The sequence below is a fragment of the Coccidioides posadasii genome, chromosome 3, assembly GCF_018416015.2.
Source record: "Coccidioides posadasii str. Silveira chromosome 3, complete sequence".
NCBI lineage: Eukaryota > Fungi > Ascomycota > Eurotiomycetes > Onygenales > Onygenaceae > Coccidioides > Coccidioides posadasii.
Window position 1 is genome coordinate 3,518,180 of NC_089409.1, and position 23,495 is coordinate 3,541,674.

The following is a 23,495-nucleotide window of genomic DNA, read 5'->3' on the forward strand; positions in this document are numbered from 1 at the left end:
TGCCGAATAGTCACGTGGCAGCCTCGGCAAACTTTCCTTCTACATGGGAGGTCACGTGCTATCGTCACTACGTCAGAGTCTCAGCTGGACACGTCGAAGAATGCCTTGGACGGCGCGCGAAGAGGAGGAGAGAAACGAGAGCATCGCCAATCCCGTTTGGCGTGTTGCTGCCGGCTGTTTTCTGCTGACGCACAATCTAACATTATAAACAGTTTTTCCTTAGTCAGGTTCATGGGCTGCTTTTTGCCCTGTCGGAAGCTGAATTCAACAGAGGTGAACCCCGCAGTACCTTGGTCGTGAAACATAAGAGAGATACAGAGAAAGGCAAGCATCATTGGCTCTCGATGAGACGGTTCTGTGTGACTATCTGTCTCATTGTATCTGGCGTTCTTTTCCGCTGGTAGCTTCCGCACACTACCTATCTGAGGAGGCTCAGTGTAGGATTCGAGATCAGGGTTCAATTCCCGCCTCAACGAGCCCTCCGTGATCATGTCGGATGAAGAGGAATACTACGATGACGCCTTCGAGGAAGAATGGATTTTCTGGGACGAGGGTGATCCCACTCTTGCGGTGAGCAGCTCCCGCTTTGCCTCACGAAAGGGAATATCCTATATTGACATTGTACCAGGATGATCTTGCTCAAGGAACTGTCCATTCGCCCGTTTATCTTACTGACCAAGCTCTGTACGCTGCGTTGGAAAGCGAATCGGATTGGGACTACTTCACCGACGAATATTACGATGACGACCCGTTCCTGCTGAAGAAACAGGACCAGACACCTCTAAACAGCGACGGTGGTAAATATTCTGGGAAAAAGAGAAAACGCACGTCTCTCAAAGACAACGCGCGACCCGCGAAGAATAGTCGAAGGCCTTATCCGGACATAGATTCATTCTGTGGGGTCATATGGCGCACCCCATGTCATTCGTTGCGTCGAGAAGAGTTATACGAAGCCGGCAAGGGTGAGACGGTTTCCCTGTTAGGAAATTGGCGTGAATTATTCAAATACCCAGACCGTAATAAATCACCCCCAGCTCTTGACCATCATCCTTCCGCCGGCAGGCCCGGGCCCCCGAAGGAGAGACATCATCCAGGCAAAGGTAGAAACGCTATACGGCAAGGACCTAAAACGAACGACTCAGGCCTCTCATCCCATGGTGAGGAAGACGTGGAGGATGGTGTTGATATTGAGTATGGACGTCCATATACCTTCCCTGAGAACCCAAATAGCTCCTTTACGCCTCCACCCTGCCACTTTAACGACACCGAACAAGAAATCATCGAGCGCTCCAACACGCATGGTGACAAATCCCGCAAACCCAAATCCCCATCCAGACATGTAACACGGAAACCACCGTCCCGCTTGAAGCAAGTGACCACCGCAGAGGAACCCACACCTCCACCCGGCGCCGAAGCTGGCTGCAACGATCTACCACCGTCTCCCACCGGTTCATCCTCCCAAAAGACGACCCCCACAAAGCAAAGGAGGGATTTATCGCGTCCACTCCCCTCTCAAAGGATAGAGGTCGTTGTGGGTCCTCCTAAGAGCTCTTGTCTCAGCTTTCCCATGCTCGCTAACGACTCTGTATCAAGTGAGGAACAGAGGCAGCCGCCTCTGCGCAAAGGGAGAAAGAGGAAGGCTACTAGCCCTCTACCTGCAGATGAGGATGGTGATCAACAGTGCGAAATGGGGATCAAAAAAAGAGGCAGGCCAGCCAAAACAAGAACAGCCAAAACAAGAAAAGTTACTCCACAAGTAGGACCGGATGACACGGCGACGGCGGCAGCGACGTCAGTTGGCAAAAGAAGGTCATTACGACAGCGGAAAACGTAAAACTTGAAGTAAAAAGGATCCGCAGGTGATCAATAATGGATGTTGATAGTTTTATTTTGCTTCTGGGTTTGGACAGCATTTTACGAATCTCGCAGATGGGATTTGAGCGTTTCGTGAGGGAAAAAAAAAAGAAAAAAAAAATTGCGATCAACTGGAATTTTGACGAAATTAATTCAATGCCTGGAAAAATAAAATGATAGCAAATTTTTATACATAAAGCTCTAACGTAGATGACCATATACATAGGTATCATCGCTGACAACAAAGGTCCCCCTAAAAGCCCTCTTAAGCATACTCCTTGTTAAACGCCCTGCCAATAACCATTCGTCGAATTTCACTTGTTCCAGCGCCAATCTCATATAGCTTCGCGTCCCTAAGCAATCTTCCCGCGGGGATCTCATTGATATAACCCGTACCACCCATCAACTGAATGGCATCCAATGTACACTCTGTCGCACGCTCGGCGGCGTAGAGAATGGCACCCGCACAATCCTGGGTGCGGATCTGAGTGCCCTCGGGAGAAGCGGCGGAGTTATCAATTTGTCGGGCGGTGTTGTAGGTGTAGGCGCGCGAGACGGCAAGTTTAGTATACATATCTGCGAGTTTGCCCTGGACGAGTTGGTTATGGGCGATGGGGGCGTTGAACTGTTTGCGGGTGTGGGTGTAGGGAAGGACGAGGTCGAGGGTAGCTTGCATGATACTAAATGTAACTCGTCAGCAGGAGAAATTTTTGGAAATGGATTTTGGACACCAGATCCTGGGGTGTCTTACCCTAGAGGGCCGGCGCTGAGGACCAGACGCTCCAAGTCTAATCCCTCCATGAGGACCTTGACGCCGCGGTTAACTGTTCCAAGGATATTCTCCTTGGGCACGAAGACATCCTCGAAGATGAGTTCACCGGTGTTTGAGCCTCTCATTCCCAGCTTGTCCAGTTTTCGTGCGCATGAGAATCCCTTGGAGGAAGTCTCCACGATAAAGGCAGTGATGCCCTTTGAGCCACCGGTAGGCTCAGTTTTGGCGTAGACAACAATATAATCCGCATCGGGACCATTGGTGATCCACATCTTGGTGCCGTTGAGGATATACCCTCCGTCAACGGCCTTGGCGGTCGTCTTCATGCTCACGACATCAGATCCGGCGGAATGTTCAGACATGGCCAGGGCGCCGATTTTCTCTCCCGATATCAAACCGGGTAGATACTTAGCCTTCTGCTCGGGAGTTCCGTTCAATGACAGCTGATTGACACAGAGCTGGGAATGGGCGGCGTAAGACAGGCCAATGCTGCCGGACGCACGGCTGATCTCTTCCAAGACAATACAGTGCGCTTGATATCCCATGGACAGACCACCGTATTGCTCGTCTGCGGTGACCCCGAGGAAACCAGCCTCGCCCAGTTTCTGCCACATTTCCGGTGGGAAGTTGTTCTCTAGGTCGGTCTTTGCGGCAACCTCCTCGGGTATTTCACGCCCTACGGAGCACGGTTAACCAACGTCCACCTTGGGCGACAATTGATCATCATTTAACGGCCTTACTGGTGAATTCCTGAACTCGCTCTCTCAACTCCACGAGGTCTTCTTCTGTTGGAGGAACGAAGCCCTGCGGGTGCTTGGTGGACGCGGCCCGCCATGACGAGCGCGGGACAAGCTGTCGTCTAGGCTTGCAGAGGGTTCTGGCGGTGCGGCCAAAGAGGCGGGGAAGACAGGGAGCAGCCATGTTACTCAGAGAGGACGTGTGGCAGTTGACGGGAGAGACTCAGGATAGACGGTTCAAAAAAGAAAAAGAAAAATAAAATAAAATCACGAAAAATGAGCGGAGCGAAGGATCACGGTCTGTCGCAGTCGAATGCCCGATCAGGCGGCGCGGAGGCGGTTTGCGGGCTTCGGCTGACCTTCCGCGTCTGGGGGGCCGGCCCGTCGGCTGCCAGCGGCTATTGTCGCCGATCCGCCGGCAGCAAACACGCCAAACACGCTCTGTGCGGTCGCTGCTTTGCGGTGTGGATGTGCCGGCCGACGAAAGACGAGACAACGAGGAGCACGAGAACTGAGGCGATCGAATCCTCTGCGCGAGACGGCGAAAATTCTTGAACTCGCGGTCTCCCCAGGCTGGAGCAATATCTCTTTTCATCATCCACCCTCCCGTCTGAACTAATTGTCCTCTTCTCTCTCTCTCTCCTTCTCTCTCTTCCCCTCCTCCCCCCTCCCACTCCCGCAATTGGGCCCTCAGACACAATGGCCTCAGTCCGCGCTCCCTCCACCAAGCTCCTCCGCAGCCTTCGCTGTGCTCTCTCCTCCAATGCCCATCTCACCCTCAGACAACAGCGACCCAATGCCTTCTTTGTTCTCCGCCACTCCTCCCGCTCCATATCAAACTACACCCATGCCCACCAGGCGTCCGCCATATCCGTCCTGCCCACAGCTGTGGACACATCATCACACGATTTCAAAGAGAATGCTCAACAGATGAACGACCTACTGGCAAAGATGTCAGAGCTTCACTCTACCATCGCCAAGGGTGGCCCGCAGAAGGCCAAAGATAAGCACATTGCAAGAGGAAAGATGTTGCCCCGCGATCGAGTCACGGCGTTGATCGATCCCGGCACATCGTTCCTGGAACTGTCGCCATTGGCCGGCCACGAGATGTATGGCGCCGACCAAGTTCCTTCTGGAGGTATAATCACGGGAATTGGTACCGTGGAAGGCGTGTCATGTATGATCGTTGCAAACGACAGCACCGTGAAGGGTGGCACCTACTTCCCCATCACCGTGAAGAAGCATCTACGCGCCCAGGCGATTGCCCAGGAGAATAAGCTACCATGTATCTACCTCGTCGACTCCGGCGGTGCAAACCTGCCCCATCAGGCGGACGTTTTCCCGGACAGAGACCACTTTGGCCGAATCTTCTTCAACCAGGCCAGAATGAGCTCCCTGGGCATCCCGCAAATTTCTGTCGTCATGGGCCCTTGCACCGCTGGCGGAGCCTATGTTCCCGCCATGAGCGACGAGACCATCATTGTCGAGAATCAGGGAACCATCTTCCTTGCCGGTCCACCACTCGTCAAAGCCGCAACGGGCGAAGTCGTCTCCGCGGAGGACCTTGGCGGCGGAAAGCTCCACAGCTCCATCTCCGGAGTTACTGACTATCTCGCCGTCGACGATGCCCATGCCCTCGTCCTCGCTCGCAGGTCCATTTCAAACCTTAACTATCCCAAAACCAGCTTCCCTTTTCTCACGTCCGCTCAATTCAAGGAGCCTCTCTACGACCCCGCAGAACTCGCCGGAATCGTAGGTACCAATCTCCGCCGCCAGATCCCCGCCCATGAAGTCATCGCTCGCATCGTCGACGGCAGCGAATTCGCCGAGTTCAAGCGCGACTACGGAACTACCTTGGTCACCGGTTTCGCCAGGATATACGGCACCCAAGTCGGTATCGTGGCCAACAACGGAATCCTGTTCTCTGAATCATCGCTCAAGGGCGCTCACTTCATCGAGCTCTGTGCACAGAGAAATATTCCACTGGTATTTTTGCAGAATATCTCCGGCTTCATGGTCGGTGCAGACGCAGAAAAGGGGGGAATAGCGAAGAACGGAGCTAAGCTAGTTACCGCAGTCGCATGTGCGGATGTCCCCAAGTTCACCGTTGTCTTTGGCTCTAGTGCCGGCGCCGGAAATTATGGAATGTGGTACGTTATTTTGTTGCTTTTTTCATCTTTCATTTCTTTTTTTCAAAAAAAAAAAGAAAATTCCCCGGTGCCCTCATATCCCCCTTACTTATCTTGCCGTTTCACCTCCCTTCCTATGCAGCAGATGGACGGAAGAAGTAATAAACTAATACGTGTTTAGCGGCCGTGCTTACTCTCCTCGCTTCCTCTACATGTGGCCCAACGCCAAGATCGGCGTCATGGGCTCCGAGCAGCTCTCCTCAGTTATGGCTGCTGTCGGCAAATCCGCTGATCCCAGCCTCAAGGCTCGCATTGACGCAGAGTCTGAAGCAACCTTCTCATCTGCGCGGTTATGGGATGACGGTGTCATCCCACCAGCGGACACACGCAAGATCCTAGGCCTGAGCTTGGCCGCTTCCATGGGTGGAAGGGCCGAAGATGCGAAGACGAAGTTTGGTGTGTTCAGAATGTAAACATTTCGAAGTAGTATGATATAGATAGTGGCATCTGGTCAGGGGAGGGATGAGAGGAATGGGGGTGTTTTGTTTTTATCCCCGGTTATCAACTGTTTATGATTTTCCAATTGTTGTCCCCAGTTTATGTAGACTCAAAAGGGGTAAACCAATGTATATCCAAGTTCCCGTCAAATACGCTACGAATAATTTTTCTTTTCTTTTAAAAAAAGGTCGCTTAAAGTTCCCCTCAATTTCTCCAGAGGCTAGGTTACTCTGTGCATAAATTGGGGAAATACCCTTTTTTCCTTTTTTTTTTCTTTTTTTTTTTTTTTTTTTTTGCTTTTCCGGAAAGCAGACTCCGTGAGAATCACCACCACCACCCCCAGCGCGCAGGCGATTCAAGCTTCTGCATAGCTCTGCTTTCCGAATCGCCACTATCCAATTAAACATGCAGGACCAAGCTCTTATGCACGCTCAGGCGTGCACTGGCCCATTGGTCAGGTTTGAGTTGCATGTACATCCTTGTCATGCGCAGACGAACAGAACGAGTCAGTGCTCCATGCATCTGTCCCCACACGACCTGTTTTTTGAGATTTTTTGGCTTTTCATTCTCCAAAGGTCTGGTCTCAACGATGATCTCACGACCTCGCCGAGGACCATGGGTTTTTTTCCGAGGATGGTTTGCGCTGCAAGAGTATTGGGAAACAGTGGCGTTATTCCATGTGACACTGAAGAGTATTGCATCAGAAGTAATGTGGCAAGGGGAGCCTGGCATAGGCGTTATGGTGCATCAAGCGAAGAAAGGTTATTAAATATATTCCAAGAAGGCGAATGCTAGAAGCTATTCATACCATTATCGCCAGAAGGAATCCAAAAAAAAGAAAAAAAAAAGATGCAAGATTCGGCCCGATATATGGAATGTAGAGAGCAAGAAAACGAAGCTGAGGCTCTATGTGTGAAAGATAAGAGAAGAAATTCGAGCTCAGCCTAGAAGTCTTCCTGCAAAATGTTGAAAAAACAACCGGTCCGGCAGTAAATAAAGGAGAATGTAGAATAATATAGAATAGAAAGAAATAGAAGGAACAAGAAATAAGGTATATTAAGAAAGAAAAAAAAAAGGGATGACGGCATCATTGAGCCCTCAAGAGGAAAAACAGTAGAGAAATATACATAGGAAGTCCAAAGTCATCCATTTCAGAGGCAGGCATTCCAAACATGGCGAACCATCACCAGCATTTTTTAGTAATCTCCCGTACGGCTTGGATGAGTGCAAACGAGTAAACGATCGAATTTTCAAGGAAACTTTTTCTTTTGACAAAAAGAATATAAAAGGACCAGAATATATATATATATACCTGCGAATCCGACCCAACGGTTCGGGGAGGATATCCAAGGATAAATCCAAATGCGGCTGGGGCCCATTGGAAAAAAAAAAAAAAAAAAAAAAAAAAAAAAAAAAAAAAAAAAGAAAAGGAGAATAGATACGGATGTGCGTCGAGCTTCATGTATATAGAAGAACTGAAGAGAGGGGAATAAATGTCTAAGAAGAAAAATGGAAGAGAAGAGAAAGGACAATTAAAAAGGAAACAGGAAGAAATAGTTGCAAACCGGGGAGAGGCCAAAAAGGATAGAAGACGAGCCAGGACGTGCTCTCAAAGAATAACGCAGTCGGGTCGCTTTCCCTTTTTCCTGGTTGGTTTTTTGCTTCGCTTCTGGCCATCTTTCCTTCTCGCTGGATTCTGTTCTCGGTCCCGATCCTTCGTTGCTTGGATGTCTTTGCGTATAATTTGCCGGCAGAGGTCAATGAAAGCTTCGTCAACATTAGCTCTCCTCCGCGCTGAAGTTTCGTAATACGGAGCATTGCCCCACTGTTGTGAGAGCTGAAAGGCCTTTGACCGCGAAACCGCACGGTCTTCTTCGAGGTCGGATTTATTCCCTACAATCACAATAGGAACGTTCTCATCATCCTTTATGCGAATGATTTGTTCGCGGAGTTCGGCCAGCTCGTTGAGGGAGGACATGCTTGTGATCGAAAACACTAGGAGAAACCCTTCACCCTGCTTCATATATAACTCCCTAACCGAGCGTTCTGTTAGCTTATGTCCGTTCGCCTTTCAGCAGTCCAGGTGACGCTCAAGCCCTATGGCAAAGTCATGGGCATTGGTAACGATTTGATAATCAGGGGTATGTACCTCATCGCAGCTGAAACACACGAGTCAGCCATGATACTTGCTAGAAACTTAGCTGAACTTCAATGTCTTCAAGGAACTTACTGAATTGTTCCGTTCCAGCGGTATCTAAGCTGCATTTGGATTCCATCAGCTAATTCTCAAAATTATGACCGGGGCACCTTAAAAGGCCAGGGTAGCGACAGAGGTACACGAGGCCCTCCGTGATATTGCAAAAGATTAGTGCTCACAAAGAGCCAAGATGGCTAACCCACATTTCTAGAACACATTGTCGTCCCTATGGTCGAAGGTTAATTCTCGCGAAGGCAGGAGAATAGAAAGAATCGGACCTACATCGACTTCAAGGTGTTTGCGATACGAATCTTCGATCGTCGGATCGTAATTTTCAATCCACACATTTTGGACGAATTGTGCTATAGAAATTCCAAATTAGGCGCCGATGATAGCGAATGGTTTTTGAAGTGGGCGGTTAGAAATGGGAGGTAAAGGATTTCTGAGACGATAAGGATGTCAGACACAGGGTCACAAGTCCCGTACCTGTTAAACAGCTCTTCCCGACACCGCCTAAAGCATGCAGCCAAATATTTATCAGCTATCAAGAAGCTCAGATCACAGTTGCATTAAATCCAACAATTGAATACTTACCAGCGCCCAGCACGACGATGTGGTACTCCCGCCTGATTTGCCAGAGAGCCGTTAGCCAAGCTGCTAACCGTTGGAGAAAGGACATGGTAGGAGTAGGAGAGAAGAAGTGACTCAAAGGTGCAAGGAGACACTTAAAATAGGATGGCATACCGCGGCTGGAGCCTTAAATTCGATGCCATTTTCTGGGGCAAATCTGTCGATAGCGGAACCCAACTACCGCAGAAGTAAGGAGGTAGGGAGAGGATGGAAGGATTGCGGCGTTGATCGGACGGATGAGCACGGACTAATTATGGCAGAATTGATGGGAAGATAATCGCAGAGAAAGTGTACCGATTGCAGCGAAAAAAGAATAACTGAGACAAGGCAAGGTGTGTTGTATGATGCGTGCAGTTCATTCCCGAGTGTTCGGTAGATGATTTTTTGCGGAGCTTGCTCAGCAGTTACTGGGCAGCAATTTTCCCCGAAGCAACCCGGAGGGCAAGCCCTGTCTCGATCCCAGTCGTATGTTTGTGCGCGGAGTGTCGATTTCGCGCGTGGGAGGAATAAATAGTCTTTTTATTATTCCTTTTTTGTGGTTGGCCCCAAAGTACCTTCGATCTTTTGCGCAGGGATGGCTAGGGTCTTATTTCCCTGTATTTTAACCCGTGTAAAAGGCCTTAAACGCGACGAGGAAAGGGACGGTGAGAAGGGGTAGAAGAGAAAAAAAAAATTATTATTATTATTATTTTTTTTCCTCCCCCCCTCAGAGGACGAAAGGTGAGGCGGATCTCAACGCCGGACAAGCTCCTTCTCACAGCCAGCCGCCTAGAGAGGGCTATTGCAGCGGTCGTTCGGAAGGAGGTGAGGCAAAGCAGATCATCCACGGGAGGTTTGCTCCAGTCAACAGGACCTTGAAGGTGAAGGTAAGACAAGGGTCTGGGTTGTAGCACAGCAGCAGGTCTTAAGGAGGCGGGGAGTGCTGTCTAGGACCAGGCAGTGGGGACGGCTTTCGGTTTCGTAACTCCCTTGTCGGAGAAATATTTCGACCTTCAGCGGCAGACAACAGCTAAGCAGTCAGTTATGGAATGGTGAAGGAGAAGAAGAAAAGGGAAAAAAAAAAGAAAAAAAAAAGGCATGTGGATTGAACCTGATGTCGTACGAGGAAAGGGAGTAGTTATATCATCCGCCGTTTTGACAGCGGCTTTTTGCTCTCTTGGGCGACGCTCGCCGTCGAAGCAAAGAATGATTCTGACACGGCCCGTCGATCGCTCTCGAGCTGGGAGCTCAGGTTAGGTCATAAGCGCGACTGGAGAGAAAGGGTCACAGCTCTGAAACTCGTGAACTCTAAAACAGCGGCAGAGATATCAGCAATCTGGACGATCATTGGACGAGAATCGACCATTTCCCACAAGCTTGGTAGGGTTGAAGGGGGAGCTCGGCCAAATCAAAGCGAGCTGCAGATTATTGAACCGGGACAGGCAGACTGGGAGTTGAAGGTACCTCACCTATCACAGGATCCAAGGTCTGATCGAGAGTGCATGAAGACACTCCGTCAAATTTCTACCCAGGCCAATGAAGAATTGTCACTGGTCGGCTTCACGAGTTAACAACTGGTTAGCCTCGAAAAAAAAAAAAGACTTCCCGGGTCGGATGCGAGGGGCCGAAGGAGAGAGCTGAAGAGAGCAAACACAAACCTTAACCACCCCCGGCGCACAACAACTGAACTGCACTCAATGCACCTTTTCAGCTGCTCGCTCGCGCCCAGTTATCGGCAGCCCGGCTACCACTCGTTCACCGGTACCAAGCCATTCCCGCGCATTTTCGTCTCAGGACGATCTTCTCATCTCACTTCAACGCTGTCCTGGCTTGTCCAAGACGGGAAAAAGAAAGACTAGAAGCTAAATGTTAGACTTGCAATTGGTCGCCATTAATCCGGGGAGCTTCCACGGCCCTGGTTTCCGCCTTTCTTCTCCTTACCTTTTTTTCCCCCCTCTCTCTCTTCGGGATAGAGACCAGGACGGATGGAAGTGCATAATGGTCCAATATTCCCTTTCATGATCATTAAATTGTCTTTCAGAGGGGAATTGCGCAACAATTCGCACCTATCGGCGTCGAAGCAGAGCCTTATGGGCATCCTCCTTTCTTGTAATCATATGCAGGAGCTTTTCGGGCCGAGAAATCATGCCTCGAAGCCCTTGAGGCGGCATAAGCCACTGATGACGTCCCCTTTCGACCGAATGGACTAAAGGGCCGACTGCTTGCAATAATACCTCAAAGAATATCACTATCTCATGAGGTCTCTAGTGGTTAAGGTTCCCAGAGCATGTACTAGGACTGTCTGACAATGTCGAGGTAACTGGCCATGGCATGTAGGTTGGTTTACCACTCACTTTGAATGCGTATCAAAACATATCGGGAGATTTATCGTGACCTTGAGACGAGGATCTCAGGAAATATCACCTCAATATGTGTCTACAGGTATTTAGTACGGAGAGGAAGATAAGGTATCCATGAAGTATGTTGACTTAGCAGGGCGGTGAACCGGCCACGCCTGTCTGGTAAATATACAGCATGCAAGACTGACCTACAAGTTTCTCAAAACACTGTAGAGAATGGGCGCGAATATGCATGTGTGCAGGGTGAAATACTCTCCACGGCCTCATTTCCAACTACCAATTTGCCAACCCACCTTGTATCTCTAGTGACCTTGGAATACATAGGGCCATAGTTATATATAAATCTGGATTTGTCGGTGCCGATCACAGAGTCAGGCATGGAATACCTATGTAGTTGCGGTTCGTGTCACCGAATTAACCACCCCCGCGCCAGATAATCGTGGTGGACCCGGTTCTTCCGTCACGCTCCATGTACGTCCGTGCGAGCAGATCAGGGCGGGGAACCTCATTGTGGCACTGATGCCGGTAGCCATTCTGCTGGGTTAGAATTATGACATGGCGCCCTAGCGTCTCGTCATCTTTATTCAAAGTCGTCAATCTGGTTTGTTCCATTTACATATTTTGATCCGACCAAAGAATTTTGTACGTCAGGACCATAGTCCCTTAGTGCCCCGAAGATCCAAGGGAAGACCAGTTCGTTCACATCTTCTGCCCATAGGAAATCAAGATGCTCATAGTGAGGAATCGACGTCGCAACGGTGTGGTTGGGAAGTTCTTTCAGCATTACGCTAATGTCAACCAAGCTATCGCTGCCACCGTATACCAACACAATTGGCGTTCGGATATTCTTCGTCGGGAATTTTGCAGGCTTGTAATATCGCGCCACTCCGCCAATATTCAGGGTCGGCCCGACGTCGTCATCGTACATTTGGAAGCTCCTGTTGCGGATAATCTGGAACCAATGGACGACAGATTTCGTGCTTGTGTAAGAGTATAAGTGAGGATAAGCTGCCAATTTCTGAGCAAGACTGATATTTGTCCCTCTCCAATTGAAAAGCAACGAAAGGGACATATCGATAATCCTCACAAATATAGGCGGGTATAGTATCGCTTGCCACATTGTCGCCGAGCTCAAGATGCTTCGACGTCCAAACGCAAGAAACAGGACATCGGGAGAAGCCTTAATCAGTGAATCGACAACACCATTGTGGAGCCCAGCTGGAGACATTGCAGGTGCCAGGCCGATGAATACGTTAACCTTCTGGTTTAAACCAGGGTGAATCGAGAGCGTCGCAAAGGCCTGGGCTGTTCCTTGCGAAAAGCCGACGTAAGAGAGGGAGGTTTGTGATGTGACCGACAAGATATAGTCAATGCTGTCCGGGATGTCATGGAATGCAAATTGGTCCATCGAGAAGTTCCAGAACGCAGTTGACGATGGGGAGTGAGTCGTGGACTTCTTGGAGTACTTGTTCCCGCGGTTATTGCCCAACCACACATCATAACCCTGCTCAACCAAACGAAACGGAAGGCATCTCTCCTCGTCCGTCAGACACACCCAAACTTCGCTGTTCATCAAAAGCCCATGGTGTAGATACACCACTCGTTTCTGTATGCTTCCTTCGCCACTATTTACTTTGGTGCCTCTTTCAGATTTTCGACAGGATATCCTGTGCAAGCCAAGCAAATATCCGTCTCCAGTTTGGACAATATGCTCCTCGGCTTCATACCCGAATAGGGCACACAGATCGACAAAGTCAGGGGCTCTTGCTATCGACACGGAAACTTCTTGCTGATTCGCCAGGACCTGCGGTGTAGAGAAGATATTGAATAGCCGCTTGGACTGTCTGTAAAAGAAGCTAATGATGGGTGCAGCTAGCAGACTCATTAGGAGACTTCTCCATAAAGTGTAGTTCGACGCAATAGGAGCTATCGGAGCCATGCATGCTTACGCAGTGAGGAAGTTATAAGATGTAGAAACCCTTCAAGAAAAATAAATATCAACGACCCAAAGAGCGCAAGGTATTCATTCCTAGATTAGGAACAAATATTCTGTCAGTGAAATCCACTTGCCGCCTTGAAACGACGCAGACAAAGGCGCTGTCCGAGTGACTCCGTCATGTGGGATATGGAGTAGGACATACCAGAATAACCTGCCAAGAACAGGAACGCGAGGCATTGCGATGCTGACGGGAATTATTATACATTAAGCCGACTACAACTCCAAAGCAAAACCCCCAATCCAAAAAAGACATGAAGAAAGGAAACTGGGCACCGGAAGCGTGCGATGTCGTCCTGCTTCAAGCCAACCCCCGGTTCAGTCGAGACGCAACCTCAAGAGAAGCTGCACCGGCGCCAGGGGAGGCGCAAACTGACTGAACTAGTTAACTAGCTCCGTTGACGTCATTCTGCTTATATAATCATGAATCCTTTGATTATATAATAAGCACGTGAATCGAAGAGATTGGCCAATCAGAGACACGCCGACGCTGAGGCATATCTCCTCGAGCGTTCACGGACCCGAGCGGGCTTCAAATTGCGACAGAGAGGTCGGAGCCAAGCACAAGACTTTCATTGGATACACTTTAAAGATGCCGAGTTCCTGCAAAGATATCCGTACGCCTAAGCCATCACCCAAGCCCAGATGGTAAAACTTGCATGCTAATACCGCACATCCAGGACTGGCCTTAGCCCAATGCCTGCAAGAGTCGGACTGCATCATGGTCCAGCGCAACACCCCCCGTGAATGTCTGCGCGAACCGCATCTTGACCAACTCCCCGTGAAGTGCCAACAGCTCCGAAAGGGTCTCAGTGAATGCAAGTACGTCACACATCACCCCCTGCGCGCGCGCAGCAACTTTCTTCCAGCCCCGTGTGCTAACTGATATTCGTCCAACCTTAGACGTGGAATGGTCGATATGCGCAAACGATTCCGGGGCAATGCGCCCGTTTCACTTACGAAAGAAACCGATGCAGACACGGGTGAAGTCGTGGAAAAGAGAACCCCCGTTCCCCAACTATATGCCGGAAAACCCGCCGTTCAATCTATAAAGCAGACTAGCGGCGACGAGGCACAGATGGATCCGGAGAAGACAAGGGGATTATAACGACAAAGGAGGGGATTTCTGTGTGGGACGAAGAAAATCTAATTGCATAATGGCGTTTTTTCGTGTTTTGATGGTAGATCTATTGAAAGGCGTTGGGGTTGGGGCATTCGGGCATAGTGCTCTGCAAGAACCCTTAGTTTCTGACGTGATATGCCGTGACATAACTTGTATATACCTGTACGATTAGAGTATATTCCTCTCTTGCTCTTTGCTTTATTTGCCCTTGAGGGACAGATAGGATGAACCCTCGAGGCTGATTTTTCTTTTTTTTTGTTAAAACAACGCCCTATAACATAAAATATACATCCAAGGAACCCAAGTTATACATGATAAATCCTTACAGCCCAACAAAAGTGTGTGATACCCCGATCTACTGCTTCTTCTTCACCGGATCTTCTTCCTTCGGCGGAGCCGAATAGAGCCATGCCATAACAAAGGCCAAGAATCCACCAACAACCGACCACAATCCAGCAATCCAGACCCAACCACCAGTAATTTCCCAGCTGCGCGGCCACTCGTCGTGTGCAAAGTGTCTCACTGTAACTTCGTGTTTCTCAACCACATTGGTGAGGAAAGGACGTTTATAATTAATTCGGAAAGAGAAGATGCCATGTTGATCAGGAAGAATAAAAGAGGTCCCGTAAACTGCACCGCTCTCTGTCTCATAGACAGGCTTGAGGTTCAATCGGTGAAAAGGCGAAAGCATTGCGAATTCAAGCTGCAGGGCATCGTTTTCAGGTACCTTGAAGGGAACCCAATGGTCGTAGTCGTACTCCGAGAGTTCGATGTTGAAGGTCTGCAGCAATCAGTATTATTGATAACTCGTAACAGGTTAGGTATAGGGGAACATACCACATTATTTTTGATCCGATACATAGTCGGGCTAGAATCATTCAGAAGAGCGGGACTTGTGGAGGCCGTTTCGCTTAGATAGTGCTGTATTTTTCGCATTCTGACGACACCAACTTCCTTAAACGTCCAGGCCGTAAGCTGCTTCGCAAACTCCCTATTCGCCGTCTTACTTTCCTTTCCCTCCTTTGGTCCTTTAACGGTAGCTGAGAACCATTTATCCTGCAAGCTCTCAACCGAACCCAGAACAGTGACACGCGCAGAGTTTCTCGCTTGCATAGCGGAGACGAGAGCAATCTGCGATCCCATTGCAAAAGTATCTTCTACCGGCGCATCTATATCTTTGGCATCATACGAGTATGCCGTCTCGGGAGCTTGAAGGATAGGAGCAAGTAGAGGACTGGCGTTCCCGAGAAGCTGACCGGCAGATTTCGGAAATGCGAGAATCCCATCACCAGCAAAATAGTTTTTCACCCCTGGGCGCAGTTTTCCAGGTTGGGAAATGAGTAGGGTGTCATGGAAATCGGCGGAGGACACTGTATCATAATTGAAATGGTCCGCGACTACGGGGGCCCGATCGGGAGAAAGGCTTATGTCGAGCTCGAGGAGGAGGGATGTTATGGAACTGGGAGTCGGCGAGCCTCCAGAAAGGGCGAGAATGATGTTTCCTTCGTCATTGACAAAGTCGAGGAGAGCCTTGGGCGTCAAAGCCGGCCCAAGTCCTAGACTTCATATTAGTTTTAAAGCCCGTTCGAATTGAAGAGGCCCTTGAAACACTACCTTTGGATTTCGGGGGTAGGACCAAGAGGTGGTCATATGCCCTAACGCCATACTGGAAAAGCGAGAGCTTCTCGTCCTTTGGAGTTGTAAAGGTTATTGAGTAGCCCCGACCTAATTACGCACATCCGGGTTAGACCTGGTCAGACAGATATACCGCTCAGCAGCAGCAACCAAATACGCACTTTCAAGGTCAGCCCAAAATGTAGAATATAAGGGCTTTTCAGAAGACTCCTCCTGAATCACCAGTAATCGGCTGCCAGAGCTACTTAACGCTTGAACAGCTCCATAGTATATCCCAAGGACAAGCAAGGAAAGAAACCACCGCATACTGGCATTTAACCCGTGCGCGCGGGCAATGCAGAGGAGGAAAGACTAACGGGCAGATTTGCCAACTGCTCGGTGGCTCTCTTATCGTATGTTTGGCAATAACATGAATCCGGAGGTGACTGATTGAGTGTTGGGGCGTGGAATGAAGCTACGTGTTTGGAACCCAGTCCAACATGCCAAGACCCAGCAGCATCACATCCAGTCCCGTTGCGGGCACAACCCTTCATCACCACCATCGCTCCGAGACCTTAACCGGCCGAACGTCTCCTTGCCCTCAACACCCAATTGCTTTGTCTATCCGGCGATATACACCCCCCCCGAATACACACTTTCCCGACTCAATTGAGGCCTTCGAAATACCGCACATCCAGGTTGTAGCCATGTCCAAGCCAGTATTCTGGTCCACACCCCTCCGCTACATGCGCTGGGCAGCGAACGAGAGACCGGCTATCTTCTACTCCATCTTGATGGGCTCACTGGGTCCTGTCGCATTGGTTGCTTTACCTCCAATTAGACGATACTTTGGAGACGTTGATCCTGCGCCCGTGCCCATGAGTTATCCGAGTGCGTATTGCCTCTTTCCTTTTCACCTTCACCTCAGAGCACATCACTTTAGCCTGAGAACCCTGGCACCCTTCGCCTTGTCCAATTTTTTTTCCCCAATTATCCGCCCGTTCCTCGGGAACTAGGCATTGTGCGCATCATGATTCAGAACAGTAGCAAGCTAACATTATCCCACTTGTCGCGCTCTAGTTCCCCCCGGCCCGAGAAAGATACCACAAGGTTACGACGACGAGTAACCGAAGCCTCATTGTACATTCCCCGCCGACCTTCCAAAAAAATAAAATAAAATAAAATAAAATTACGATAACACTGGAGCTGCTACTGTAAGCTCTGTCTCTCAAATCTCGCAGTTACGGAGTCCTACCCAATTATCGCTCATTCCGCTACGGCAATCCCTTAATCCTTTCAGGGCCTTGAAATGCGCTGCACCTTCGATACCACGAGCGCAATGTGTGGTGTATCATTTCTTACAGGCCTGGAAACAGGAAGAAAAGGAAAAAGGGAGAATAAAAAGAGAATAAAATGCCCGCAGAAGAGTTTGATTTTTTTTTTTTTTTTTGGAAGCCCTCTCTTGCCTTTCCCTTTATGTTGTATCGCATGTATGTACATAAATGCATAACTGTTTCCTCTTTATTTTTATATCTATAGAGTTTAGCGAAATGTTCGACGACGCCATTATCGCGCGCGGCGATGGCGAAATTTTTTTTTTAAAAAAAAGGCGTAAAAAATTTCATATCCGGTAAAAGGTGTAAAGGTCTGTCACGTTTTCGGAATTGACAACTTGTCGTTGTGGGCATTAGCAGTAATGTGAGTCGAGCTACGTAACATGCAGCACAGAGAGTCGACGTGAACGGGGTACCATCGACCTGTACTCTGAGGTAGTTGGGTCTAGAGATGTCAATTGAAGCTCCCTCTGCAGCCGAGATTTTGCAAAACGCAGCATTCAAGAGATAGCATATGCTCTCAAATTCTATCAATGGACCTGGTTCCCAAGCCGTTGAGCTGTCATCTTGGATATAAAAAGCATAAAGGTCATATTATCATTTTAACCTGTTTATGAACGCCTCTCATGCATTATCTAAGCATTAATAGCCTCGCCTTCTTTATGAAAACAGACAGCCTGGCTCCAAGATGCAGATTTCCCAAAGCAGAAGCGAGATAGGGAGGAGTCTTCGGTACAGATGTCCAGTCCAGCATGGAGGTAACAAAGGCAGTGATGCAACATGATTTTTTAAAAGGGACAAAAGAACGAAAAGAGAAGAGGAAAAAAAAACATAAAGCAGATATTAATCCCTGTACATTGCTTTCACAGAAGAGCTTGGAACAGCCAGGCATCTTTTTTTTTTTTTTTTTTTTTTTTTTTTTCCAATAACATCACTGGAGGATCCAGGTTCATACACGAAGCCGCCTTTTTCCGCCAACACCCCCAAACCAGCCCGTAACGCGCCGAATCCAGGAATAAGTAACAGTAGTCCACGGGAAGAGATATGAATTAAGCTCCACTCCAATAGCGCGTCGAGAATCTGGCCTTCACTGTATCGTTGCGAATAAAGCAATGCACAGTTTTGACGTCGGTGGACGCCAATTTTTACACATTCTCATCTCAGTGAGGCCCGATCCATGACAATCGGTGTAGCACATGGATCTAAGAGATTCAAAGAGTGGGCCGCAAAGAAAAAACTAGCCATGCAGACTGCAAGGAGAGTGTAAAAATTCCACATTCTTTGGGGCTGTTCCATGAGGCCACTGTATAATGTGACTTTTTTATTTTTTTTTTTCCTTTTGAATTGGAGAACACAGAATAAGTTCAAATCTCATATTGGAACAGGTAATATATTAGCGGGGTCGGCGTTGAGGATCTCTCTCCCTTGCTTGCATTGGCCTGCTAACTGGGCCTCTAGGATCCGGATAAACGCTCTCAGGGGAATATCTTGGGTCCATCATCCGAGGGTCGGGAGCAGTGGTGGGCGGATAGCCCATACCCGTAGTGGGGACTGGTGCATAATCCGGGCCGTCATTCTCATATCCTTGGCCGGTATAACGGGGTGCGGCACGGCTATCAGCATAGGGGTAAGGATTGCCAGGATTCCCAGGAGCGTAGGTATAAGATGACTGCATCTCTGCAGTTGTGACAACTGGCATTGATGACTGTCCTTGAGCATATTGAGTTGGTGCAGGGGGATATGGTGCTGGATCTGACGAATAGCCTGAAGGTTGGTTGAATGACTGGCCATATCCAGGTCCGCTCGCCTGAGGAGGATAGGCACTTGGCGCTGAAGCATATACATCCATGTATGGTTGGGTTGTAGCGGGAGCATATGTTGCTTGCTGGCGGGATTCGTGAATAGCAGATGAATTGTAGGAAGCTGGAACCCCGTTAGGGCCTTGCGACAAGTTCGCATCATCATAGTAATTACCTCTAGGGTGACCTCTCTCGGCTCTACGAGATGTCTCCGCCTCCCATCGAGCAGAATCGGCCTTGAGATCGGCAATCATTTCCTACACAGGAGAAGATCGATGTTAGTGCGAACCTGGAACGCAGATATGCCAATCGACAACGGTAGGATAGGGATTTCAAAGGAGGAGGAGGAGCATACAGAAGTCAGGTTCCGATAGGCACGAATAAAGTATCCTTGGCGCCCCTGCAACGAAATTGTCAGCTGTGGAAGAGCGCAACGAAGAGGCCAGCAGGATGGGTGATGGGCTCTGAGGATTGGGAAAGCGGACCTGGTGGACCCCAGGTTTAACCAGGGCATCATTTCCAAGATAGCGGCAAATGTCAGCCTGGATCACCTCACGACTGATGCCGTCCTTTTCAATAAAATATTCATTTTGACGCTCCGAGTGTGCCATGATATGCTCTTGCTGGTGGGGAGTTGAATCTCAAAATATCACTGCTTGCTTTTAACGGATTAAACAAAATGAAATCCAGTAAGACCCTGAGGCAAAGAGGACGGACAAATCCACGTGCAAGTATTTTTTCCGCTTGGATGGCAAGTAAGGCCGCTGAAGGTCAGGTTTGTTTTGAGGGCGAATAGAAAAATAAAAAATCACTTGGTCTGGTGAAAATCCCGGATGCAAGATATCGGATCCTTTTTTTATTCTTTTGCTTTTTTTATTTGCTTTTCTGTGGCTGATTGGCAGTGCGGGTAACAGCTCAACTGCTGCCGCGAAAGGAAACCAAGGACCTGAGGTATTCTGAGCTCTCAAGACGGAGCAAGTGTATTTCCCAGAGGGAAAAACGATGGATCCAGGGAATAACAGGCTTTTCTAAGATCCGAAAGGGTAATGGTCCAGTCCAGGGAAGGGATCAAGCGTGGTCCTTCGGTCAAACCAGGGTAACGGGGTGAGCAGTCGTCTCGCTAGAGGAGAGAGAACGGATATTATCAAGCTGGAGAAGGAGAGAGAAAAAGACGACAGAGTAATAAGCCCTAATATCAACACTGGTTGTTCACTGCCTCCTCGTAAAAGGGGCGAATCTGCTGTAGAGGCGTGTTTGTATTTTTGTATGTATATTTCTTTTTTTTTTTTTGCTTTTTTAAGGCGCGCCACGAGAAAAGAAGGATGTGAGAGGGAGAGGAGAGAGAGAGAGGGGAATACAGAGCGTCGACAACGTATGAGGGAGAAGAGGGAGGAGCAGGGAAAAAGGACAGGTGGTCAGACGTTCAGGTAGAGAAGATAGAGAGAGAGAGAGCGAGAAGAGAAAAGAAGAGGAGGAGGAGGAAGAGGGAGAGAGGGAGAGGGAGAGGAAGGCCGGGTGCGCGAGCGCAGGGCGGTGGTTAAAGCGGGTTGGGCCAGGCGACGGGCGCGGGGAGGGGCCAGCGATGGGGGCAACAGGGCGGCGGGCGATTGGCTGGCGCGGGGGCTGCCTGGCTGGTGCCACGAAAGAGGAAGCCTAAGCGAAGCACGGACTCGCGCCAGCTTATGTCAGCCGAGTAGTTCGTGAGAGGCCAAAAAGGACAGAAGACGAAGACTACGACGACGACGACGACGACGACAAAAAGCATTTCCCCTCAGCAGCTGATGAAGACGACGTTATCAGGATCTTTCTCGCCACCCGATCAGCCTGCGAGCCAAACCAACGGCTGACGACCTACTTTTTGGGCCTTGTTCTCGATTGCATTCCTGGCGCGACCTGGCGGCCAATCCCGATGCCCCGGCTGCTTCACCCAATGCATCTTCCATTCCCATCAGGATCCAGGCACGGGGCACCTGTGATTTTCTACTGGCTACCCTTTTTCCCTTTTTTTTTTTTTTTTTAAAAAAAAAAAAAAGGAACCTTTGGATAAGGTCCTTGATACCCAACCGTTCATGCCCTGCCCGCAGACCCAGCCCGGTATATGGTACTTTCTCTGGCTGTATGGGCCCTGCCTGCGGGGTGGATCAGCCTCTCCTGATGCCACCAGACAGGATCTCTTGGGCAGGGGGACACACAGCGTCGGAAACTAGTTGCTTCTCACCCTTCTCACATGGATCTTTTCACTTTGTTTCTGCCTGCTGAAAATCAAACCTGCAGTGTCGGTCGACTCCACGGGCCAATCAGGGGTTCGGAGTTGCGTGGTTGGGCAAGCGGCTCTGACGGTTAGGCACACATGCATTGGGCATCATCACTCTGCCCTCCTGCTTGTTTTTCAACCTCTTCTTTTCATTTATATTTCTTAATAATTACAATTTTAATTTTTCCTTTTTTTTTTTTTTTGGTTTCAATCTTTTCATCGACTTATACCCATGTCGATACGGGCCTAGGACGAATCTGTATAACCACTGCGAGTTCCCGGCTGCTACGCTCTACAAGTAAAGCTCAATTCGTTTCTGACCACTGTTTGGATCCAACGTTACGTCTGTGCCACCACAGGAAATACGCTCCCCCCTCCTCTTTCTTTAGGTCATTGCAGATATCTGGTATTTAATTTCTGGGCTCCATGATCTTTCGGGTTTCCACAGCCCATTGTACAGTTCGTGTCGGCTGCGAACCATCCAATTGCCCGTGTCGCGAAGGTTCTGTGCAGAGCTGGCATATATGCTATCAAGTAGAAATGCCCTTTGGGTACCCCCCGGCGGAAATACATATTACGCATGACGCCACCTGTGGCAATCTAGTCTTACGGGATACTCTTTGGGAGGGAGAGCAACAAACTTGCCTCTTTCATCGTCATACATCCCGGCACTTTTGACCCGGTTCTTTGCCTGCAGATGGTTCATTGTATTAAGTTCTCTTCTCAATTATGCTTGCATCTTATTTACCCCATGGCATCCAGTCTCAACTGCGGAAAATAAAGGCGGTGGGGGCGATGGTTCCCATCATAAAACCGAAGAGCCTGGGTTGGAGATCACATTCTTCCTTTGTTGCCTTGGAGTAATCTCATAAGCGCCCTCCTTCCATTCTATCAACTTTAAGGATCCTAAAGTTGGTCCGAGGGAAATGGAGGCGCACGTCAAACCGGTTGTCTGCTGTTTTACGCTGCAACACAACCTCTTGCGCATTAAGAGCTACAATATGGCCCCTGTCTCTCCTGTTTACACCGGTATCTGTCGGGAATACAAGGACTTCATCGCCCTTTTCCAATTTCAACGGATCAGCTGGATCAACAGTGCCTTCTGGTTCGGCAAAGTCTGCCCGGCTGAGCCCGTCTAGCGCTTCTTTGCCAGTCAAGGTTCGGGGCATGGGGTATGTGGACCTAGCTGCAGACAAGGCCTTCCGGAAACGAGAAACCCACGCAAAGGTTATGGGGTATGTTTGTTCTGATATCTGAGCGGGATCAAGGGCTCCTTTGAGCCCAATCATCCAGTCGAATACCCATACGCCTGCATGCAAACCCAGTCAATAATACTGACCGATACAAGGAAAACTGGTCGTACTCGCCTTGGATATCAGCAAGCGTAGGCTTTCCTGTCTTCAGGATCCAATCTCTGCCATCGGCAAGGAGAGTGGTCTCCATAATATCAAATGCCTGCTTGGCGTGGACCATTCCCTCTCCCCGCGGATTCGACTGAGAATCATTTGACAGAGGTTTTCTATTCGAGAACTCGAGGCGGTCTGCAATGAATTTAGGGTCCGAGGTGAGAGGAGTATTCATGGGTATCAGCTGGGCAGCCCTGCCAAACACTCCTCCATCCGTCGTCCATATGTCGATTAGCTTCTCGATCGCCTTCCCATCCCCATCGTCTGCACCTAATTTTCCAGCGGGGAACCGCTCCTCAAGCTTTTGTATGATCAGCCTGGAGTCACAGAAAATATCCTTTCCTATCATAAGCACCGGGATTCTCCGGTACTGGACGCCCAGAGCCGCAAGGTCTGGTCGGGGCATGATCGGTGGTTGTAGCTGGCAGTCATCTAATCAGAAGAACGGACACCAAGTATTCATTTGCATCCTCAAGAGAGTGAGGAGAGAAGAAGTTGGGGGGTGGACCATTGGCCTACACATTGCGAATATCTAATGCCGCGTAGATTTAAATACCTTAGTTACGTTGTTCAATCAGCTGGTCTCCGTTAATGATTTAACAGACGGAGGTCAGGGTCAACAAACCAGGCCACTCGCCGTGCGTATGGCGAGAAGGTGTAGTGGAACAAAACGATCTCAGGGTCCTGGGCCATGATAAACGTGTTCAGTGCGGATTGACTGTTCCGGATAATTAAGGATAAAGATAACTCATTGATTTTGAACAGAAATCGCAAGACGAAATGTAAATCCAGGCTGTTTTTGTAGCAGCACAG

The 23,495-nt window shown here is 49.2% G+C and overlaps 10 protein-coding genes across 10 annotated transcripts; 4 read left to right on the forward strand and 6 right to left on the reverse strand.

The window, feature by feature from the left end:
- Window positions 1-111: 111 nt before the first annotated feature.
- Window positions 112-2,071, forward strand: D8B26_006056 (uncharacterized protein). The gene is made up of 2 exons (XM_003069931.2): window positions 112-570; window positions 629-2,071. The coding sequence occupies exons 1-2, from the start codon at window positions 490-492 to the stop codon at window positions 1,832-1,834; spliced, it is 1,287 nt and encodes a 428-aa protein (XP_003069977.2). The 5' UTR covers window positions 112-489; the 3' UTR covers window positions 1,835-2,071.
- On the reverse strand, window positions 1,595-3,669 carry D8B26_006057 (uncharacterized protein). Its single transcript, XM_003069930.2, has 3 exons — window positions 3,367-3,669; window positions 2,606-3,302; window positions 1,595-2,534 (listed from the first exon to the last, which is right to left on the reverse strand). Exons 1-3 carry the CDS (start codon window positions 3,545-3,547, stop codon window positions 2,120-2,122), a joined length of 1,293 nt encoding a protein of 430 aa, XP_003069976.2. The 5' UTR covers window positions 3,548-3,669; the 3' UTR covers window positions 1,595-2,119.
- A 203-nt stretch (window positions 3,670-3,872) lies between these two features.
- Window positions 3,873-6,137, forward strand: MCCC2 (Methylcrotonoyl-CoA carboxylase beta chain, mitochondrial). Its single transcript, XM_003069929.2, has 2 exons — window positions 3,873-5,513; window positions 5,674-6,137. The coding sequence occupies exons 1-2, from the start codon at window positions 4,063-4,065 to the stop codon at window positions 5,963-5,965; spliced, it is 1,743 nt and encodes a 580-aa protein (XP_003069975.2). The 5' UTR covers window positions 3,873-4,062; the 3' UTR covers window positions 5,966-6,137.
- Window positions 6,138-7,474: 1,337 nt separating this feature from the next.
- Window positions 7,475-8,147, reverse strand: RSR1 (Ras- protein rsr1). Its single transcript, XM_003069928.2, has 2 exons — window positions 8,140-8,147; window positions 7,475-8,023 (listed from the first exon to the last, which is right to left on the reverse strand). The coding sequence occupies exons 1-2, from the start codon at window positions 8,142-8,144 to the stop codon at window positions 7,600-7,602; spliced, it is 429 nt and encodes a 142-aa protein (XP_003069974.2). The 5' UTR covers window positions 8,145-8,147; the 3' UTR covers window positions 7,475-7,599.
- Window positions 8,148-11,248: 3,101 nt separating this feature from the next.
- Window positions 11,249-13,497, reverse strand: TGL1 (cholesterol esterase). The gene is made up of 3 exons (XM_003069927.2): window positions 13,298-13,497; window positions 13,106-13,185; window positions 11,249-13,028 (listed from the first exon to the last, which is right to left on the reverse strand). Exons 1-3 carry the CDS (start codon window positions 13,330-13,332, stop codon window positions 11,737-11,739), a joined length of 1,407 nt encoding a protein of 468 aa, XP_003069973.1. The 5' UTR covers window positions 13,333-13,497; the 3' UTR covers window positions 11,249-11,736.
- A 190-nt stretch (window positions 13,498-13,687) lies between these two features.
- Window positions 13,688-14,260, forward strand: D8B26_006061 (uncharacterized protein; the record flags this gene model as incomplete). Its single annotated transcript, XM_003069926.2, has 3 exons — window positions 13,688-13,769; window positions 13,833-13,974; window positions 14,056-14,260. The coding sequence occupies exons 1-3, from the start codon at window positions 13,745-13,747 to the stop codon at window positions 14,258-14,260; spliced, it is 372 nt and encodes a 123-aa protein (XP_003069972.1). The 5' UTR covers window positions 13,688-13,744.
- A 370-nt stretch (window positions 14,261-14,630) lies between these two features.
- WBP1 (oligosaccharyl transferase glycoprotein complex, beta subunit) lies at window positions 14,631-16,313 on the reverse strand (the record flags this gene model as incomplete). Its single annotated transcript, XM_003069925.2, has 4 exons — window positions 16,072-16,313; window positions 15,890-16,000; window positions 15,113-15,831; window positions 14,631-15,056 (listed from the first exon to the last, which is right to left on the reverse strand). Exons 1-4 carry the CDS (start codon window positions 16,214-16,216, stop codon window positions 14,631-14,633), a joined length of 1,401 nt encoding a protein of 466 aa, XP_003069971.2. The 5' UTR covers window positions 16,217-16,313.
- A 76-nt stretch (window positions 16,314-16,389) lies between these two features.
- On the forward strand, window positions 16,390-17,475 carry D8B26_006063 (uncharacterized protein; the record flags this gene model as incomplete). The annotated part of the gene is made up of 2 exons (XM_003069924.2): window positions 16,390-16,780; window positions 16,970-17,475. 2 exons carry the CDS (start codon window positions 16,390-16,392, stop codon window positions 17,014-17,016), a joined length of 438 nt encoding a protein of 145 aa, XP_003069970.2. The 3' UTR covers window positions 17,017-17,475.
- Window positions 17,476-18,616: 1,141 nt separating this feature from the next.
- D8B26_006064 (uncharacterized protein) lies at window positions 18,617-19,633 on the reverse strand (the record flags this gene model as incomplete). The annotated part of the gene is made up of 4 exons (XM_066125077.1): window positions 18,617-19,146; window positions 19,198-19,279; window positions 19,378-19,422; window positions 19,508-19,633. 4 exons carry the CDS (start codon window positions 19,631-19,633, stop codon window positions 18,617-18,619), a joined length of 783 nt encoding a protein of 260 aa, XP_065981158.1.
- Window positions 19,634-22,142: 2,509 nt separating this feature from the next.
- Window positions 22,143-23,375, reverse strand: D8B26_006065 (uncharacterized protein; the record flags this gene model as incomplete). The annotated part of the gene is made up of 4 exons (XM_003069922.2): window positions 22,143-22,585; window positions 22,644-23,103; window positions 23,202-23,238; window positions 23,308-23,375. The coding sequence occupies 4 exons, from the start codon at window positions 23,373-23,375 to the stop codon at window positions 22,143-22,145; spliced, it is 1,008 nt and encodes a 335-aa protein (XP_003069968.2).
- Window positions 23,376-23,495: the final 120 nt, after the last annotated feature.

Excerpts from the sequence above, each read along its gene's own strand:
- D8B26_006056 (XM_003069931.2), top strand. The coding sequence starts at position 490 with ATGTCGGATGAAGAGGAATACTACGATGACGCCTTCGAGGAAGAATGG. Across the intron at positions 571-628 it reads AGGGTGATCCCACTCTTGCG|GATGATCTTGCTCAAGGAAC; the intron begins GTGAGCAGCTCC and ends ACATTGTACCAG.
- TGL1 (XM_003069927.2), bottom strand. The coding sequence starts at position 13,332 with ATGCCTCGCGTTCCTGTTCTTGGCAGGTTATTCTG. Across the intron at positions 13,186-13,297 it reads GTTCTTGGCAGGTTATTCTG|GAATGAATACCTTGCGCTCT; the intron begins GTATGTCCTACT and ends TTCCTAATCTAG. Across the intron at positions 13,029-13,105 it reads TCTTATAACTTCCTCACTGC|CTGCACCCATCATTAGCTTC; the intron begins GTAAGCATGCAT and ends TGAGTCTGCTAG.
- D8B26_006057 (XM_003069930.2), bottom strand. The coding sequence starts at position 3,547 with ATGGCTGCTCCCTGTCTTCCCCGCCTCTTTGGCCGCACCGCCAGAACC. Across the intron at positions 3,303-3,366 it reads GCGAGTTCAGGAATTCACCA|GGCGTGAAATACCCGAGGAG; the intron begins GTAAGGCCGTTA and ends CGTGCTCCGTAG. Across the intron at positions 2,535-2,605 it reads CTCAGCGCCGGCCCTCTAGG|TATCATGCAAGCTACCCTCG; the intron begins GTAAGACACCCC and ends AGTTACATTTAG.
- MCCC2 (XM_003069929.2), top strand. The coding sequence starts at position 4,063 with ATGGCCTCAGTCCGCGCTCCCTCCACCAAGCTCCTCCGCAGCCTTCGC. Across the intron at positions 5,514-5,673 it reads GCCGGAAATTATGGAATGTG|CGGCCGTGCTTACTCTCCTC; the intron begins GTACGTTATTTT and ends ATACGTGTTTAG.